At 42.5% G+C, this 19,418-nt stretch overlaps 1 protein-coding gene across 6 annotated transcripts in view; it reads right to left on the minus strand.

Moving 5' to 3' along the window:
- Positions 1-19,418, minus strand: part of WWC1 (WW and C2 domain containing 1) — a 175,589-nt gene that overhangs the window by 71,440 nt on the left and 84,731 nt on the right. For 5 of the 6 annotated variants that reach the window (XM_050794638.1, XM_050794637.1, XM_050794635.1 and 2 more), the window contains exons 3-4: positions 13,234-13,437; positions 1,506-1,582 (exon numbers count right to left, since the gene is read on the minus strand). In XM_050794638.1, the coding sequence (XP_050650595.1) occupies positions 1,506-1,582; positions 13,234-13,437 (281 nt within the window). Of the gene's footprint in view, positions 1-1,505; positions 1,583-13,233; positions 13,438-19,418 lie in introns of those variants that run through there. The other variant, XM_050794640.1, reaches the window with a different exon arrangement.

Here is a 19,418-nt window from a genome sequence, read left to right on the forward strand (position 1 = left end):
GTATTACTCAACTTTTAAAATGAGTTGCTAATAATCAAATCTTCAGAAAGTTCACATAATAAACCTAGACACATAGTTCCTTTCTGAAAACACCTGAAGATCTGGTAACACTGAATCTACATTCCAGCACGGGCACAACAGACTAGAATTCAAATGCAATTACCTTTAAGACTGGGCAGACCTCTCCTGGTTACACAGTCACCACGACTCTCTACTGCCTCACCCCCAGCCCACATCCCTCATTTATGTCTTCTTGCAGGCATTTGAGTTTGTGGAAACTGTTAAATTCTTTGAGTTTAACGAAACCACTTTTCAAAATACTGACTTTGCCATGAGCAAATAATTTCACTGCTGTGCCTCAGTTTCCATACTGGTAAAAATGGAAATACTAATATTTATTCCCTAAGGTAATCATGAAGTAATTAAAATAAGATACTGCAGAATAATCAGTAGCTAGGAAGACAGTACACTATATTAGAAACTTTGGAGTAAGACTTGAATCTCTTGTGACCTTGGGCCAGTTTCTTAGCTCCCCTAAGCCTCTGTTTGCTCATCTTTAAAATGCAGATGACAGCTTGGTGGTGGCTCATGCCTGTGTTCACAGCACTTTGGGAGGCCGAGGCAGGTGGATCACCTGAGGTCAGGAGTTTGAGACCAGCCTGACTAACATGGTGAAACCCCATCTCTACTAAAAATACAAAAATTGCTGGGCATGGTGGCGTGTGCCTGTAATCCCAGCTACTCGGGAGACTAAGATAAGAGAATTGCTTGAACCTGGGAGGGCGGAGGCTGCAGTGAGCCAAGATTGCGCCACTGTACTCCATCCAGCCTGGGTGACACAGTGAGCCTCCGTCTCAGAAAATAAATAAATAAAATAAAATAAAATAAAATGCGGCTGGGAGCAGTGGCTCACGCCTGTAATCCCAGCACTTTGGGAGGCCACGGCGGGTGGATCATGAGGTCAGGAGATCGAGACCATCCTGGCTAACGTGGTGACACCCCGTCTCTACTAAAAATACAAAAAATTAGCCAGGCATGGTGGCGGGTGCCTGTAGTCCCAGTTACTCGGGAGGCTGAGGCAGGAGAATGGCATGAACCCAGGAAGCAGAGTTTGCAGTGAGCCAAGATCACACCACTGCACTCTAGGCTGGGTGACAGAGTAAGACTCTGTTTCAAAAAATAAATAAATAAATAAATAAAAATAAATAAATTTTAAAAATGCAGATGACAGTAGTTATTTCAAAGAGTTGTTGCAAGGACACGGGAAAATACACATGAGGTATTTCGCACTGTGCCTGGTATATGGTGACTGCTTGTGAAATGGCAGCTGCTACAACCATTACTATTACTGTGACTACTGCTTCTACTGTTATTATTTAGGGCCTTGCTAGCACTGGCTGTCATAGCCTGGCTGAAGCATCTGTTCTGGCCTTGTGGGTGGGCTTGTGGCCTAAGACCTCAGTGGCACCCATCACTAGCACATAGCATAGGTGAAGAGGTCCTACCCGGGATTTTGCAGTGGCAATTTCAGCTTTCAGGATCTCAGGGTCATACTTAGAGCTGGATGATGAACCAGAGACCACTGTAAGGAAAAAAGAAAAACAAGAATATCAGTAGAAGAAACAGATTTCAGCAAAGTTGACTCATTGGCCATCTAAATAAACCTAGAAAGGAAGGACTAAAAGTGAACAACCTGAATGTTCAACAAAGGGGGATTTATTACATAAAGATGGTGCATGCGTAAATGGGGACTACACAACTTAAAATGAGGATGAAGAATATTGAACGACAAGGGAAAATGTCAAAACTCATTATGTGAAAGCAAGTTTACAAAAAAAGTGTAAAGAATAATTTATATTTGGGCCCACGCATGGTGGCTGAAGCTTGTAATACCCGTCCTTTGGGAGGCTGAGGCAGGGGGATCACTTGAAATCAGGAGTTTAAGACCAGCCTGGCCAATGTGGGGAAATCCTCTCTCTGCTAAAAATACAAAAATTAGCTGGGCATGGTGGCGGGCGCTTGTAGTCCCAGCTACTCAGGAGACTGAAGTATGAGAATTGCTTAAACCTGGGAGGCAGAGGTTGCAGTGAGCTGAAATCTCGCACATTCCAGCCTGGGTGACAGAGTGAGACTCCGTCTCAAAAAAAAAAAAAAAAAAGAATAATTTAAATTTGGAAAATATGCAGTTTCCAAATATACACACACATATGCATTTTAAAAAGACTGAAAAAAAATACCAAAGAGAACACTGATATCTAGAGAGTTAGATGGTAAATGATATTATCATCTTTATATTTTTATCTTTTTTTAAAAAAAAAAACAGTAAACATATGCTTTAACAATCAGAAAAAAATAACTAAAAGTATTGTTGATTGTACTTTATAATATTAATGTCCATTCGAAAAGGAAAATAAATTACACACAATCTTACCACCCTAATACAATTATCTTTTTCCCAGGTTGCCTTCCAGTATATACCCATGGTTCTGTCGTGCAGTTGTAACCTTACTATATTTTAAAAATAGTATTTATTTATGTCTTGAAAAAGGATTTTAAGGCTTATGAAAGTGAACACTACATAGTAAAATACATTTAAACTAAGGAAAACGAGACAAAGAGAAAATAAGGATAAGGAAACAAACTGGCGACAGGCTCTGAGCCTCATAACTGGTAATGTGAGGGGGAAATAGGACCAGATATAAGATTTGTGGTGTCCTTAAGGTAAACACAATCCCACTGTTCAGAAAAGAACAGTTATTCTTGGTCAAGCGGCCAGAGAAGTATTTCTCCTGTGAGTCCTGAGTCCTTAATCACACTGTAGGAACCATTTCATCACCTCCCCTGTCTACCTACTAGCATCTGAACACTCTTTCCTGTTCACATGTAGCCAAATCACCTGCTGAGATCTGGGTTTTTCTTTTCTTTTCTTTTGTATGTTTTGAGATGAAGTCTTACTCTATTGCCCAGACTGGAATGCAGTGGCACAATCTCAGCTCACTGCAACCTCCGCCTCCTGAGTTCAAGCTGTTCTCCTGTCTCAGCCTCCCGAGTAGCTGGGATTACAGGTGCGCTCCACCACGCCCAGATAATTTTGTACTTTTAGCAGAGACAAGGTTTCACCATATTGACCAGGCTGGTCTTAAACTCCTGACCGCAGGTGATCTGCCCACCTCGGCCTCCCAAAGTGCTGGGATTACAGGTGTGAGCCACTGTGCCTGGCTATCATCTGAACACTCTTTAATGTTCACATGTAGCCAGATCACCTGCTGAGATCTGGGTTTTTCTGAGGATAGAGAAGCTTATTTGGTGAGTGCTGACAATTTTCAGTGTCTGGAAGTAGGCATGACAGTCTTGAGGGGAATGCTACTGTTTGGCTTTCTTTAAAAATATTTTAATAGGCCTTTTGGTTATGCATAAGGCATTAAAATGTAATATTTGGAAGTTTGGGAAAGAGAAAACTACTCTGCATAATAACCTAAAAGATGTTTGGCACCACAGGAAGTGTTGCGTTTCTGCTGAATTTACAATGATAATGATGATGGAGAAGAAGACGACCGAGGTTTACCAGAAGAGATGAGTGAGGACAATGCTGGGGTGGCAAGAGCCTTGTAGCCTTTGTCTCAGGCATGGAACAGGGAATCCATGTACAGAGATGTTTTATTGCCAATTTAAAGTTTTCATCTCCTGGTGTCTAATTCCTTTGGTCTTTGCTGGACTTGGGGATTTCAGGGATAGACCTGGTTGGATATTTAGCTGGAGGTATCACCTTAAGCACACAATGTGGGGAGGTTATAATATTATCATGTTATAATAAAATGACCTTGAACAAAATGATGTTATTTGAGGACCTGCTGTATTTCCCAAATAGATACTTTCGACAAAATATTAAGACAGTTAACACCATTTATCACTCACTGATCCACAGTAATAACAGGGTGAAAGAAGACAGGAGTAGTCAGGGTGGCAATAACCTGGGAATACACACAGAAAGGTCCTCAAAGGGTATGGGGTGGAGCGGGGGATGTCTGTTCTATGAGCTCCGTGTCCTGCCAACCACCCTGCTCATCAGGCTGTGCCTCTGGACGTAGGTCTGTACTGTGGGGCAATGTTGAGGCGACTGTGGCAGCAGCATGGAAGAGCCTGTAAAAATGGCAAGACGTGACTCAGACAGGGAGAGGTTGGCTGTGGGGACCAGTCATGCCAAGGCTGACTTGAGGCATGCATCATGTTCCTTGGGCATGTCCAGAAATCCTGGAGACAAAGGATGCCAAAAAGAAGAGATTCTCGCCAACTGGGCCACCATGAGCTTTAATGTTTACACCCTGGAGTACCACTGTGAAGTGCACAATTTGTACCTAAAGCCGCTGACACGAGATGTAGCCTGTTACTTATCATTTTGTAAGTAAATGTTTGGTTGAGGTAAAAAATACATACATAGAAGTGCACACATCATGTATGTACAGCTTGAGGAATTTTCACAAAAGAAACACGCTCAAGCAATCAGCACTCCAATCAAGAAAAAAGGTCAGTAGCCTCTCCTTTGTGTCTGCATCCCTTCACTATCCTCTATTATGAGAACTTTTTTTTTTTTTAAATTGAGATGGAGTCTCCCTCTGTTGCCCAGGCCGGAATGCAGTGGCGTGAACTCGGCTCGCTGCCACATCTGCCTCCCAGGTTCAAGCTATTCTTCTGCCTCAGCTTCCCGAGTAGCTGGGATTACAGGTGCCCAGCACCACGCCCAGCTAACTTTAGTATTTTTAGTAGAGACAGCGTTTCACCATGTTGACCAGGCTGGTCTCAAACTCCTGACCTCAAGTAATCCACCCGCCTCGGCCCCCCAAGTTCTAGGATTACAGGCATGAGCCACCGCGCCTGGTCCTACTACAAGAACTTTATATCCAACAGGACTTAAAATACTGTCTTGTCCCAATGTTTAATAGTTCTTAATTTTTAGTTTCTATTAAAGTTATATATAAACACAGTTCATATGAACAGTCCAACATAGGACAAGGTTTGCTATAAAAAAGAGCATTCTACAACCCCTATCCCCATAACTCACACCCTAAAAGAAAATCATTTTCAATTTCTTGGGTGGCTACCTCTATGTGTCTAATAATATGCATGCATTACTGCTCCTTGATCTTTTCTGTTTTCGGCATTACTTACTTACTTACCTCTCAGGAGGATGGGGACTTAGCCTCCCTTCTTTCCCCACCCCCTACAGCACACACATGCACCTCTCCCATCTCCCCATCATCCTAAAAGCAATAGTATACGCTTGATGAAAGCGATCTTCAGTGTTTGCATTATTTTTACTCTGCAAACACTATTCAGGGTGGAATCAGCTAGCTGACTTTGCTTACTTTTACTTTTCAGCACTTTTTTTTCCCCTTGAGTTAATTATTGTCATTTTTACATTTGCTTAGTTTCTACAAACTTATGACTAATTCAACCTCACATTCTGCCGGTTACCTAAATCTCATCTCCTAAAGTCCAGACCAGTGTGAATCTGGTGAGTTTTCTATTTTGGGATCTGTCCTGCCAGGGCTTCTGCCCTGCTTCAGTGTGAGCGAGCTGCTCTCTGTGCTTGGCTGGCTTCCTGAGATCCCCCTTTGTGTTCCTCTGCGTGTCTCCTCACCTCTCTGTATACCACGTCTTCCTTTTCTTGGTCTACCCCCTCATTTTGGTAGAACATCATCTCCAGTAGCTTCCTGAGAAAGAAACCATGAAGGAAACGAACTTTCTGAAATCTCACATGTCTGAAAATAGCCTTATTCGGCCCTACACTTGATTAAAGGTAGTTTTGCTGGATATAGAATTCTAGGTCAGAAATAATTTTCCTTAAAACCTGAAGGCATTGCGCCATGGTCTTTTAGGTTTCCATCGCTATTAGTGAGAAGTCTGGAGCTATTCTGAGTCCTGATCATTTCTGTGTGACCTGATTTATTTCTCTCTGAAACCTTTTAGGATCTTGAATTATCCCAGTGTTTGAAGTTCCACAATGAGATATCTTGGTGTGAGCCGACTTTCATCCACTGTGTTGGACACTCAGTGAACCCTTTCAGTCTAAAAATTCTCCTCCTTCAGTTTTGGGAAATGTTTCTGAATTATTTCAGCAATGCTTTTCTTGTCTGTTTCCTCTGTTCTATCTGGAACATGTTTTCCTCAGATAGTAGATTTCCTGTCCTTGTAGTCTATTTTTTTTCCCTCTTATTTTCAATCTTGTATTTTTGCTCTGATTTTTAGGTTTCCTCAGTTTTATTTTCCAGTCTTCCTTTGGAGTTTTCATGTCTACTCTCATATTTTAATTTCCAAGAGCTCTTTTTTATTCTCTGAAGTTTCCTTTTTAAACAATGTAGTACCATGCTCTTGTTTCCTGACCACATAGCTTCTCTTAATGTTCTCTTCTTCATGTATACTCCTTGTTTCCTCCAAGCCCTCTCTTCACCACATGTTGGTTTGAGTCTCTATTTTCTCTGTTAGAGGCTTTCCTCGGATATCTGGAATCTTGCTTATCTGATCACATTTAAGGATGGGAGCCCAAAATGCTGACTGGAGCGGGGTTTGTGGACTGTGATTGCATAGCACATGATTTGTTTTCTATTTTTAAAATTTATTTTATTATTTAAGAGACAGGGTGTCTGTTGCCCAGGCTGAAGTGCAGTGGCACAATCATAGCTCACTGTAACCTTGAACTCCTGGGCTCAGGGAATCCTCCTGCCTCAGCCTACTGAACAGCTGGACCTACAGGTGCCTGCCACCACACTCGGATAATTTTCTTCTTTCAATTTTTGGTAGAGATGAGGTCTTACTATGTTGCCCAGGCTGGTCTTAAACTTTTGACTTCAAGTGATCCCCCCATCTCGGTCTCTCAAAATGCTGGTATTACAGGCATGAGCGCCTGGCCACAGCACATGATTTGGCTGGACATGATTTGGTTTCCTCCAGGAATCCTCAATGTCAGTGTCTTTCCAGCTTTTCTCTAAAGCTCTTCCCTCGTCAGATTTCCAGTAGAGTTCTCCACTGTCCACTCTAGAGGGTAATGACCTGGCACCATTCTGGGCACCAAGTGGTATATGAGGGCTAAGGTCTCAATACCCTTCACTTACTCACTGTGCTTTCAGGATAGTACACTCTGGCTCTGAATTTGCCTTGTGTCCTGGAGTCCAGAAACTCTATTTTACCCTCTCCAAAAAATAAACTTCCAGTCATTTGCCAGACTGAAGATGGTGGTTGCCTGACTGTATCAGTTTAAGGAAAAGATCTCATGGTCTAATTGTCTCAGAAACAATTTTTACTCAATCCTCTTTGAGACCCTCCTCCCTTCAGTCTTACTTGCAGAAATAGCTGCTGCCACCAACATCCACGGTTTTTGCAAGTGCTTTATAGAACAGTGTTGTGAGCCTTCCTCACTATCAGCCCATTTTCTCTTTTCTCAGGTCTGCTACATAGGTTGCCACCCGTCTGTCTGCTGTCCAGCCTCCAAATTTTATTGCTGCTCCTTCTCCAATTTTCCCTAATCTTATATATACGTATGCCTTAAAAAATATATTTTATCTGATATTCTCCTAGTTTTGCAGTGAGTAAAATCAAGTGAGTGGTTCAACTGGCATTTTTTAGTTTTTAGAGATGAGATCTTACGATGTTGCCTGGACTGGAATCCTGGGCTCAAGCAATCCTCCCACTTGAGCCTCCTGAGTAACTGGAACTACACGTGTATGCCACCATGCCTGGCTTCAACTGGCATTTTTAACTGGAAGGCCCCCAGTGATTTATTTTCCAAATGGCAAATCAAGGCCTAGGGAGGGGAAAATACGATAAGGTCCCAAAGAACCCAGTTCTCCTGAGTTCTCACCTTTTAGAGGGTGGAAGAAGCAAGTGTAGCTGAAGAACCTTAGTATTTGACTGACTGACATGGGTTAAATTAAGAAAATTGATTTTGAGGTCAGATATATCTGGTTACAAAGGCTACCTTGCCACTCTTTACCAGTGTGCCTTTGGGGAAGCCACTTTCTCTTTGGAGGCCTCAGTTCCCTTGTCTGCAGAATGGGAACAACACTGTCTTAGAGGACTGTGTGTGTGATTCAGGAGGGAGGTTACTTAGAGTGCCTAACGTATTGTCCTCCAGGCATACAACAGGTGCATATTAAATGTTAGTTCTCTTCTTCCCCATGGAGCTGGAGATTACACCAGAGAGTCGACAGCAAAGTCTCCATCCCCAAGGCAGGGCCCCATCTGTGTCTGGGACCCAGAGCAGCCAAGCCCAGGTGGCAAAACCCTCACAAGCCCTGGCAAGCCATCTGAGTTAGAGAACAGGTATGTGACTTCATCTATCTGTCATGCCAAGAGCTTGACTAGGAAGGCAAACCTGGCTTGTAAAACTTGAAGACAAGAGTCATGATGAGGCTTGGGTCACACCTGGTTTAACTGGGATGCTTGGGCTGGGGGAATCCCAGTTTCTGTGTGGTTTGAATCTCAGATCCAGTTGCCTGAAATGACCCCAGTCCTTTCAGATGGAAGATATTTAACACTGAAAATGGTGGTGATGCCTCTGAGGCCAGTGGAGCTCTTGGGAGTGTCTGGAAGTCATATGACAAGGATGAGGAACTGCATTGTTTACTTCCTACCTTTGATCATGGATTTATTCTTATTGGTTCCAGAGATCTGTTAAAAAAAAAACCCTCTTTTTCATTTACAATGCTAACGAATTAATAATAATAATTTACTGAGAGGTTAAGAATATGAAAAATACTATTCCAAGGACTTTACATTTGTTAATTAATTTAGGCCCCATAACACGCCCGTGAAGATTATCCTAAGATTAGACTGATTTTATAGATGAAGAAAACTGAGGCACAGAAGTGGCATAACTTGTGCAAGGTTACAACAATTAGTAATTTGCATATCCTTGATTTGAACAAAAAAGTCTGGTTCCAGAGTTCATAGTCTCAAAATATTATGTGTTTCCTATCAATAGGACTATTTATTGAGCCATTAATATGTTCTAAGGAAACAGTACCAAGTGTCTTACCTAGACCAGTGGTTTGGGCAGTTTTATCCCCTATGACTTATGACAAAATCTAGAGACACTTTTTGTTATCACAACTTGGGTGGGGGTGCTACTGGCATCTAGTGGGTATAGAACAAGGATGCTGCTAAACACTCTATAATACACAGCCCTCATAAAGAAGTTACTCAGACCGCAATGTTAATGGTGCTGAGGTTAGGAAACTCTGACATGGTCCCATGAGATGAAGGTACTATTAACATTTCTGCCTGACTGGCTTAGTCAGTAGTGAATGAGGCTCTTAATCTTAGGGTCATGGTGCCAAGAATTTAAAAATTAACTAAAAAAAAAATTCAATAGTTAAACATAAAGATTCTGAGACTTAAAGAGGGAATACGCTCCCCTAGAGAACACCCAGGCTATCTGACGTCAGAGTCCAGCTGCCACCTCCCACTACAGTGCTTTTTTTTTTTTTTTTTTTTTTAGGGAAGGAGTCTCACTCTGTCCCAGGCTGGAGTGCAGTGGTGCTGTCTCAGCTCACTGCAACCTCCGTCTCCTGGGTTCAAGCAAGCGATTCTCCTGCCTCAGCCTCCCGAGTAGCTGGGACTACAGGTGTGAGCCACCACGCCCAACTAATTTTTGTATTTTTAGTAGAGACGGGGTTTCACCATGTTGGTTGGGATGGTCTCAATCTCTTGATCTCATGATCTGCCTGCCTCAGCCTCCCAAAGTGCTGGGATTACAGGCATGAGCCACCGTGCCTGGCCTCCTACTACAGTGCTTCTCATGTGAATGTTTCATTCTCATAGTGTCCAACTCTGGTTTTTAATTCTGGAAACGTTTTATCTATAGACAATTTGAAAGAATAATATAATGAATCTCAATATATCCTTCTCTTAGAGCCACGAATTTTTAATATTTTCCCAAGCTTCTTCTTGCCATACCTCTTCTCACCCCAGTTCTTTCTTCCTCTCATTAGGGTGGTTCACAGTAAGCCCTCCATTAATCATGATTAGAAATGGTGGCAAAAGACGAAAATCTGGACCATATTCAAAGCCATCAATGTGTCATTGACGATTATTTATTTATTTACTTATTTATTTATTTATTTATTTGAGATGGAGTCTCACTCTGTCCCCCAGGCTGGAGTACAGTGGTGCAATCTTGGTTCACTGCAACATCCGCCTCCCAGGTTCAGGCAATTCTCCTGCCTCAGCCTCCCAAGTAGCTGGGACTACAGTAGCTGCCACCATGCTTGGCTAATTTTTGTATTTTCGGAAGATAGAAGGTTTTACCGTGTTGGCTAGGCTGGTCTCAAACTCCAGACCTCAGTTGATCCACCACCTCAGCCTCCCAAATTGCTGGGATTATAGGTGTGAGCCACCATGCCCGGATGAGTTTTTCCTTTTTCCTTTCCTTTCCTTTTTTTCTTGGACTTTTTTTTGGAATAAACTGCAGATATGCTGCCACATGCATCTTCATAAAATCTATGTAGACATTCTCCTACATATTCATAACTCCATTATCACAACTCAGGAAAGTCTCCAATTGTCTGAGAATGTCTTTTAGGGCTGCTTTTCCCCCATTTCACGCTCTAATTCAAGGTACAAACATTTCATTTGGTGATACGCCTCTCTAGACTTTAAAAAAAAAACCTAGTCTAATTGTCTTATAGAATAATCCATATTATGGATTTGTCTGGCTGTGCTCTTGATTAGATTCATATTAAATATTCTTGTGAGGGATCCTCCATGATGTCTTTATTGCATCACATCAGAAGGCATTGATATCACCTGGTCTCATTACTGGTCATGCTAATTTTACCACTATGCACTTGGCTGCACATCTCTCCAATGTAAAAGTACATCCTTCTGAAATTAGTGAGTGATCTGTGGGGTAATTCTCATTACCTGACATGTAATTATGAATCCATGTAAATATCTTATCCCCCAAAATACAAAGGTTTGTTTTTATTTGTTTTTATATACACCTAACACTTTTTCAAACTGTGGGACTTTAGAGAGAGACAGAGAAATCACTTTGCTCCTTTAAACCTGAGGTTCAACAGGGACAATAACATCTCCCTTCCAGGACTGTTTTAACAATAATGGTATGAACTGAATTGTGTCTCCCCCAAATAAATACAATACATTGATGTCCTAATCCCTCAAGTGATAGTATTTGAAGATGAGGCTTTGGGGAAATAGTCAGGCTTAAATGAGGTCTTGAGGGTAGGGTTCTCATGATGGGATTACTGCCCTTATAGAAAGAGGCACTAGAGAAGGCAGTTGTCTGCAAGCCAGGAAGAGAACCCTCGCCAGAACCTGACCATGCTGGTACCCGAATCTCAGACGTCCAGGCTCCAGAACTGTAAGAAGATAAATGTCTATTGTTTAAGTCACCCTATCTATGGTATTTTGTTATGGCAGCTCGAGTTGACTAAGACAGATTAAGTGCTAAAACCTTCCTAAGAGTCTCCAGAACATTACTTGACACAGAATAGCTAATGAATGTAATAGAGTTCTTTTCTATAATCGCTGAGATTCCGGGGGTTTTCCTGAGCTGCTAAGGAAAAAGGCAGGGCTGGGACAGTAAGTACCCTGGCAGAGTTTGCCCTGTCTTGGTAGCAGACAGAACTTCTCAAAGTGAGGGCTTCAGGCTGGAGGAGAGTTCAATGGCCCAACCCAGCCATGGCCACCCTGACACCAAGCCCAGACACTAGTCCCCCTGGCCTGGCCCACACTGAAAATACTGTGGGGACAACAGAATGGATTTGCAAGTTATCACTATCTCTCACCAGCTGTAAGACCCTGGGCACACTGTTGATCCTAAGTCTCAGTTTCCTAATCTGTTAAAAGGTGACATTAATTGTTCTTGCTCATAGAACTGTTAAGAGAATTAATAGAAATAGCATATTCAGACTATAGCAGAGTGCCTAGCATGAAACAGAGACTGAATAAATATAGGAACAATTTGGTTATTAGAAATAGTGAGACTTGGCATGATGGCTTATGCCTGTAATCCCAGCACTTTGGGAGGCTGAGGCAGGTGGATCACCTGAGGTCAGGAGTTCGAGACCAGCCTGGTCAACATGGGGAAATTCTGTCTCTAATAAACATACAAAAATTAGCTACTTGAAAGGCTGAGACAGGAGAATTGCTGGAACCTGGGAGGCGGAGGTTACAGTGAGCCAAGACTGTGCCACTGCACTCCAGCTCAGGTGACAGAGAGAGGGTCCACCTCAAAAAAAAGAAAAGAAAAAAGGAAAAAAAAAAAGAACAAAGGGATTTTGGTGTGCTTGCTCTCCTCCTTTGGGTACCAGGAATAGGATAGGAGCCCCGCCCTTACCAAATTTATGTTCTGGTGGAGGAAATATTGATAACATACAAGCAGATGTATTGTGACATGTGCTATGAAGGAAATAGATAGCCATGGCTGAGACTAGAGTTGCGGAAGAGAGGCTTCTGATAGAGTTGTCAGGGCAGGCCTCTCAGAGGTGATGACCAGAAGGATGAGACTTGAAGACTGAGAAGGATTTAGCCTTGCAAATGGATGGGTGACAAAGCATTCTAGGAAGGGGACCGGCAAATACTAAGGGACTTAGGTGGAAAATTGCAGGGGGGGGGGTAGGGAAGCAGAATGGGGGGCTGGGGACTCAGTGCATCTGGAGCCTAGTGAGGAGGGCATGAGATGAGGCAGGAGTGGCTGGCAGGGGACTAACCACAGAGGGCTGTGTAGGCCATGGAAAGAGTGACGGGAAGCCACTGAAGGGCATTTGATTGGTAAATACATGCAACATAAAATTTACCATTTTAGCCATTAATTAAGTGTACTGTTCAGTAGCATTAAGTACATTTACACTGTTGTGAACGTACTACCATCCACCTCTAAGAAATTTTTCTTCTTCCCAAACTGAAACTCTGTACTTGTTAACTAAGAATTCCCCACTCCCAATTCCCCTAGTCCCTGAAAGTTTTTAAACAAGGAGATATGTAACCCGATTGGCATTCTGAGATGATTACAAATGAAATAAAATGAAATGCAAATGGCAAATGAATCACTGCAAGGCACAGGTAGGAGCAGGAAGAGCAGTAGACAAGATGGTGGTTTGGACAAAGAGTAGAGGTGAAGAAAAATGGGCAGACTTGAGAAGCAATACTGGCAGAACTCAGTGTGGCCATTCTCTGTTGGTGTTGGTGGGGGTGGTGGTAGTGGGAGGTACTCACAGCTGACCTGGGAGCCCAGCTTGTGCTCCCAGACGGCATGCAGCTGCTGGTACTCCTGCTGTGCAAGCTCCAGGCGCTGCTGCTTCACCTGGTAGATCTCTTTTTGAGCACTCAGAGCCTCCTGGGCCACCACCAGGTAATCCTTCAGCATATGTTCCTGTTCCCGCCGCCATTGTACTCGAGGATCCTCAATCTGAGTGGTTTCTGGAACAGACCCAGAGATTCTAGGTCAGCATCTCACAAATATCTGTTGGGCAGGTAGCCTGTGGAATCCACTAACAGAAAACAAAAAGTAAAATACATAGACAAATCACAATAAATGTAAGTGGGGCAAACTCATTTACTAAATGACAGTGATTCTCCGTTTGGAGTAGTCAAACAAATAATAAGCCAGGGGGGCTGGGTGCGGTGGCTCATGCCTGTAATCCCAGCACTTTGGGAGGCTGAGGCAGGTGGATCGCTTGAGGTCAAGGAGCTTGAAACCAGCCTGGTCAACATGGTAAAACCCCGTCTCTACTAAAAGTACAAAAAGTAGCCAGTATGGTGGCAGGCACCTGTAATCCCAGCTACTCAGGAGGCTGAGGCAGAAGAATTGCTTGAACCCGGGATGGGGAGGTTGCAGCAAGCTGAAATTGTGCCACTGTACTCCAGCGAGACTCTGTCTCAAAAAAAAAAAAAAAAAAGAATAAACCAGGATCAATTTCCAAACCCAATGTCAATCTCTGAGAACAGCCTGAATAAGGATCCGGCTGGAGTACTAATCTAGACAGAGAGGTTCAAGGTAATATCCCTTGGTGAAGACTAAAGGAAAGAAAAATAACCAATATTTCAGAGAATATGGAGAAATAGGTACCCCACAGCCAGCTGGAAATGTAAATTAGAATAGCCTTACTAGAAGACTATCTGACTACGCAAATTAAGAGCCTTAAAATGTTAATACGCTTTGACCAATAATTATCCCTACAGTAATTCATTATAAAAAGTAATTTAAATTCAGTCAAACATATATTTGTACAAAATCATGATAATAATAATATATTATGAAATAGCAAGCACATGTCATTCATTCTACGGTAAGTGCTATTCTAAGTACTTTACATACGTTTACTTCTTAAATCCTTACACTAACCTTATAGATTCTATTACTATCCCCATTATACCAATGAGAAAACTGAGACATAGGTTAAGTAACTTGCTCAAAGACACATAGGAAACAAGTGTTCAATAAGTAACTTGCTCAAAGTCACGTAGGAAACAAGTGTTCAAATATGTATGCTATATTCACAGAATGCACTATTATAAAGATAATGCCTTTGAAGAAAAATTAATAAAATGGAAAGGTGCTTATAATATGCAGGTCATAAAACTGAATAAATAATTGTATCTATCAAAATCAACATGCACATTCTCAAAAAGATGAGAAAATAGGAAAATATCAATAGCCAACTAGGTGGCAGAATATTTTAGGATATTTTACTTTTTACAAAATTATGTGTACAAAAAACATACACAATAATGATATGGAAAAAAAAAGCAGCTGACTAGCTATGGAAGAGGTTAAAATAACGTCAAAGAATCAATGCCCATGGACTATTAACTCCTCAGTCACCCCCAGTTGTTGGGTGGTGTTAGGAGTGATCAACAAACCAGAAATTGTACAATCAGGACAATGTGGTGAATCCAGCCACCAGATACATGTTGCTTCTGAATTGGTTACTGGTATGTAAAAAATAGAGAGATATATTCATTTAAATCCCGTTTTATGGCTTTTCTTGATCATTCAGAAGTTCTGGCCACCTTGGGTTCACAACTGGCCAGAAATTCCAGCACTCCATCTGTCAAAACCTGGTCTGCTTCATTCACTTATGTCATATGCCTAGCCCTGGGAATACTGGAGTTTATGCCTCCCAATCTAGGCCCTTTAGCTCTCATTCCACCTAAACAGGTCCAATGAGCATCTCCAGTGGAAGAAAGATCAAAGAAGCAGCAGAGCCAAGTTCTCATTCCTGCCAATAATCGCTGTGTTACAACAGAAAGGCTGTTTAACCTCTCTGAATCTAGTTTTGTATCTGTTAAAGGGGTAATGAACCCTGCGTCACGACTTCCCAGGAAACAGGAAACGAAAGCACTTGTGCCAGGTAAAGGAAACAAATGATAGAGAAAGTAAAACCCGGCCGGGCTTGGTGGCTCAAGCCTGTAATCCCAGCACTTTGGGAGGCCGAGACGGGCGGATCACGAGGTCAGGAGATCGAGAGACCATCCCGGCTAACACGGTGAAACCCCGTCTCTACTAAAAAATATACAAAAAAACTAGCCGGGCGAGGTGGCGGGCGCCTGTAGTCCCAGCTACTCGGGAGGCTGAGGCAGGAGAATGGCGTAAACCTGGGAGGCGGAGCTTGCAGTGAGCTGAGATCCGGCCACTGCACTCCAGCCTGGGTGACAGAGCAAGACTCCGTCTCAAAAAAAAAAAAAAAAAAAAAAAGAGAAAGTAAAACCCAAATGATTGCCTAGGACCAGTTTTTGTTGTTGTTGTTTTCTTTTTCTTTCATTTTTTTTTTTTTTTTTGAGATGGAGTCTTGCTCTGTCTCCCAGGCTGGGGTGCAGTGGCACGATCTCGGCTCACTGCAAACTCTGCCTCCTGGGTTCTAGTAATTCTCCGTGCCTCAGCCTCTTGAGTAGCTGGGATTACAGGCACCCGCCACTACGCCTAGCTAATTTTTGTATTTTTAGTAGAGACAGGGTTTCACCATGTTAACCAGGCTAGTCTTGAACTCCTGACCTCAGGTGACCACCTGCCTTGGCCTCCCAACGTGCTGGGATTACAGGCATGAGGCACTGTGCCCAGTCTAGGACCAATTTATGAATCGTCTGTGAATAGCAATTCTTCAAGCTTTTCTTCCTTTTTCTGAGAAAAAAAGTGAGGTCTGAAGACTGCTGACAGTGGCTACAAAAAACTGCCCCTCATGAGGAAAGCTTTCCATCCCTTCAAACCAAATGAGAGGCAGGAACGACTGCAAAAATAATACAAAGATAAAACAAAAAAACAAGGGGGAGGTGGAATTTGTAAAACTGGGCTACAGAACAGCTGCTGTGGGTTCCCATCTCCCATCAGCAGCTGTGGATTCCCATGGCGTTCAGGACCTGTGGGTCCCCCTGAGGGATCTGCCCTACACCTCCAGCTGGTACAGGTCACAGAAAAAAGCAGCTCAGCCTGTCTTGAGCAGGTTGACAACGTTTCTTAAAGTTTGCAACTTTTAAAAGATCTGATTTTTCACTGAAAAATAATGAAGAATACAAAAAAGAAAAATCGCACAATTCCACCATGACAAGTTTGTGAAATAAGAGAGTTTTGGCCGGGCGCGGTGGCTCCCACCTGCAATCCCAGCACTTTTGGAGGCTGAGGCGGGGGGAACATGAGGTCAGGAGATTGAGACCATCCTGGCTAACACGGTGAAACCCCGTCTCTACTAAAAATACAAAGAATAAGCCAGGCTTGGTGGCGGGCACATGTAGTCCCAGCTACTCAGGGGGCCGAGGCCGGAGAATGGCGTGAATCCGGGAGGCAGAGTTTGCAGTGAGCCGAGATCGCGCCACTACACTCCAGCCTGGGAGACAGAGCGAGACTCCGTCTCAAAAAAAAGAAAAGTTTCCATCTCCCCAATCCCATTGCCCAGATGTAACTGTTGCTGAGTCTCACGCAGATACTGCCTTCTGATTATATATGAATTTTTCTTTATACATACGTGCCTATATAAACAAGGGTTACTTTAATGCAACATGGACCATGCCAAACATACTGGTCTGTGACTTGTTTTTGTCTCCAAATGATATAGCATGATCATTTTTGCCTGTAGATGCACCATCTTTTAAACAGCTGTATAGCGTTCCATGCTATGGTATTTGGGTTTATTTAACCAGACCTCAATGGGAAATATCTGAATTGTTTTCAGTCCTTTTGCTACTACATTCAATGCTGCAGTAAGGGTTCTTAAAAACATGTGTCTATGAACTTGTGCTATTAATTCTGTGGGATAGGTTTCTTAAAGAGAAACCACTAGATGAGAGGGTACACACACTTACAATTTTAATAGATATTACCAAATTACCTTCCAAAGGTAGGTAATATCTATTCTCAAAGACAGCACCCAAGAGTGTCTCTCCCGCCACATTCTCAGTGAAATTGTTTTTTTTTTTTTAAAGTCAGTGCCTCATCCAGTGATTCTGGGTCTTTGCTGCATGTTAGAATTAGCAGAGAAGGTTAAAAAAAAAAAAAAAAAAAAAAAAAAAAAAAAAAAAAAAAAAAAGAACCCTACCCCTCCCGCCCCAGAACACTTAAATTAGAATTTCCAGGAGTGGGGCTCAGGTATTGTGAGTTTTTAAAGCTTCTCTGGGTGACACTGGTGCAGATATAGCTGAGAGTCCCTGGCTGAACGTTACAATCACCCGGGAGAAATTTTGAAAAATCTCGATCCTACTCTGGACCAATCAAATTCCAGTCTCTGGGAGTGAGAATAAAACAACGATGATTTACAAAGCTCCCCAAATAATTCCAATGTGCCACCCAAGGTGAGAACCAGTGTCTAAGAGATGACAAACACACGGGCCGATTGGTCACTGAGGCCAGCAGGTGTGACACGGGCTCCGGGTGGAATCACCTGCCCAGGTGCTGGTTGAAATGCTGGGCCCGTGTCAAGTCCCCTAAGCGACACCTAGGTGGATCCTCCCATAGTGTTCTGGATTTCATCTGGAAGGGGCACTCTCCCTTTGGCCTTAGACCTCAGTCCCGCTCTGTAAAATTATAAAGGTATGTGAGACCCTTACCTGAAGATCTGGCCAAACCAGATGGCTTGGCGACCATTTTTGGTGACTCATGGTCTCTTTTGTAAACCAACAAGAATAGATGGGTGCACAAATAGACAAAAACAATGCACAAACTCACACCAGAACTGGTTCTCAAACTGACTGCACACTGGAATCACCCGAGAGATTGCCACTGAATTATCTACAGTGTGAAGTGGGCAACAATTTGTTACATTTCTAAGAATATTTCCTTTACCCCAATGATCCCTTGGATGCTCCCAGGCAATCTCCTCTACCCACCCCCTCTCCCAGTTTACCTGTTTAGAACTTCCTATGCATGGACTCACACAGTATTTGCTCTTAGGGCCTTGGTTCTTTCACTAAGCAGAAAGTTTTTGAGACTCATCCCTATTGCTGGATCTGTTGTACATTTCTTGTTATTGCTGAATAATATTCTATTGTATGAATATATCACATGGACTTTGTGATAAATTGTTAGTTTGCTTCCAGTTAGGGATTATTATGACTAATACTCTAAGTTTTTGTGTGGGCATGTTTTCATTTCTCTTGGGCAAAAATACCAGGGGTAGAATTGCTGGGTTACACTTGGCAAGTATATGTCGAATTTCATAAGAAATCGGCAAACTTTTCCAAACTGGTTGTACCATTTTACATTCTCACCAGCAGTGTATCCGAATTCTAGTTCTTCCACATCCTTGCTAGCAGTTGGTATTGTTATTTTTTCCTCATTTTAGTCATTATAGTGGGTATGTAATGATACCTCATTGGAGTTTTATTTTTTATTCTTTGAGACGGAGGTCTCACTATGCTGTCCAGGCTGGTCTTGAACTCCTGGGCTGAAGTGATCCTCCAGCCTCAACCTCCCAAGTAGCTGGGACTACAGGCATGCACCACCATGCCCCAGCTGATTTTGCATTTTTATTTTTGTAGAGATGAGGTCTCACTATGTTGCCCTGTGCTGCCTTATGTTTTGCTATGGCTGGTCTTGAACTCCTGGGCTCAATGACCCTCTACTTCAGCACCCTGAAGTGCTGGGATTACAGGCATGAGCAACTGTGCCAGCTGCTTCTTACTGTTAAGTTGTAGGACTTCTTTACATACTTGGAATATGGGTTCTTTGTTAGATATATGTATTGCAATATTGTCTCCTTATCTGTGGCTTGTCTTTTCAGTTTCTTAATAACATCTTTTGAGGAATAAAGGTTTTAATTTGATGAAACAAAATTCATCAATTTTTCTTTTCTGGTTAATGCTTTTTATGACTTGTCCAAAAAAAATCTTTGCCTATAATCAAATCTTGCAGATTTTCTCCTATGCTTTCTTCTAGATGTTTTATAGTTTTAGCTTTTATGTTTAGGTCTATG

This window comes from Macaca thibetana, chromosome 6 (assembly GCF_024542745.1).
Source record: "Macaca thibetana thibetana isolate TM-01 chromosome 6, ASM2454274v1, whole genome shotgun sequence".
NCBI classification, from domain to species: domain Eukaryota; kingdom Metazoa; phylum Chordata; class Mammalia; order Primates; family Cercopithecidae; genus Macaca; species Macaca thibetana.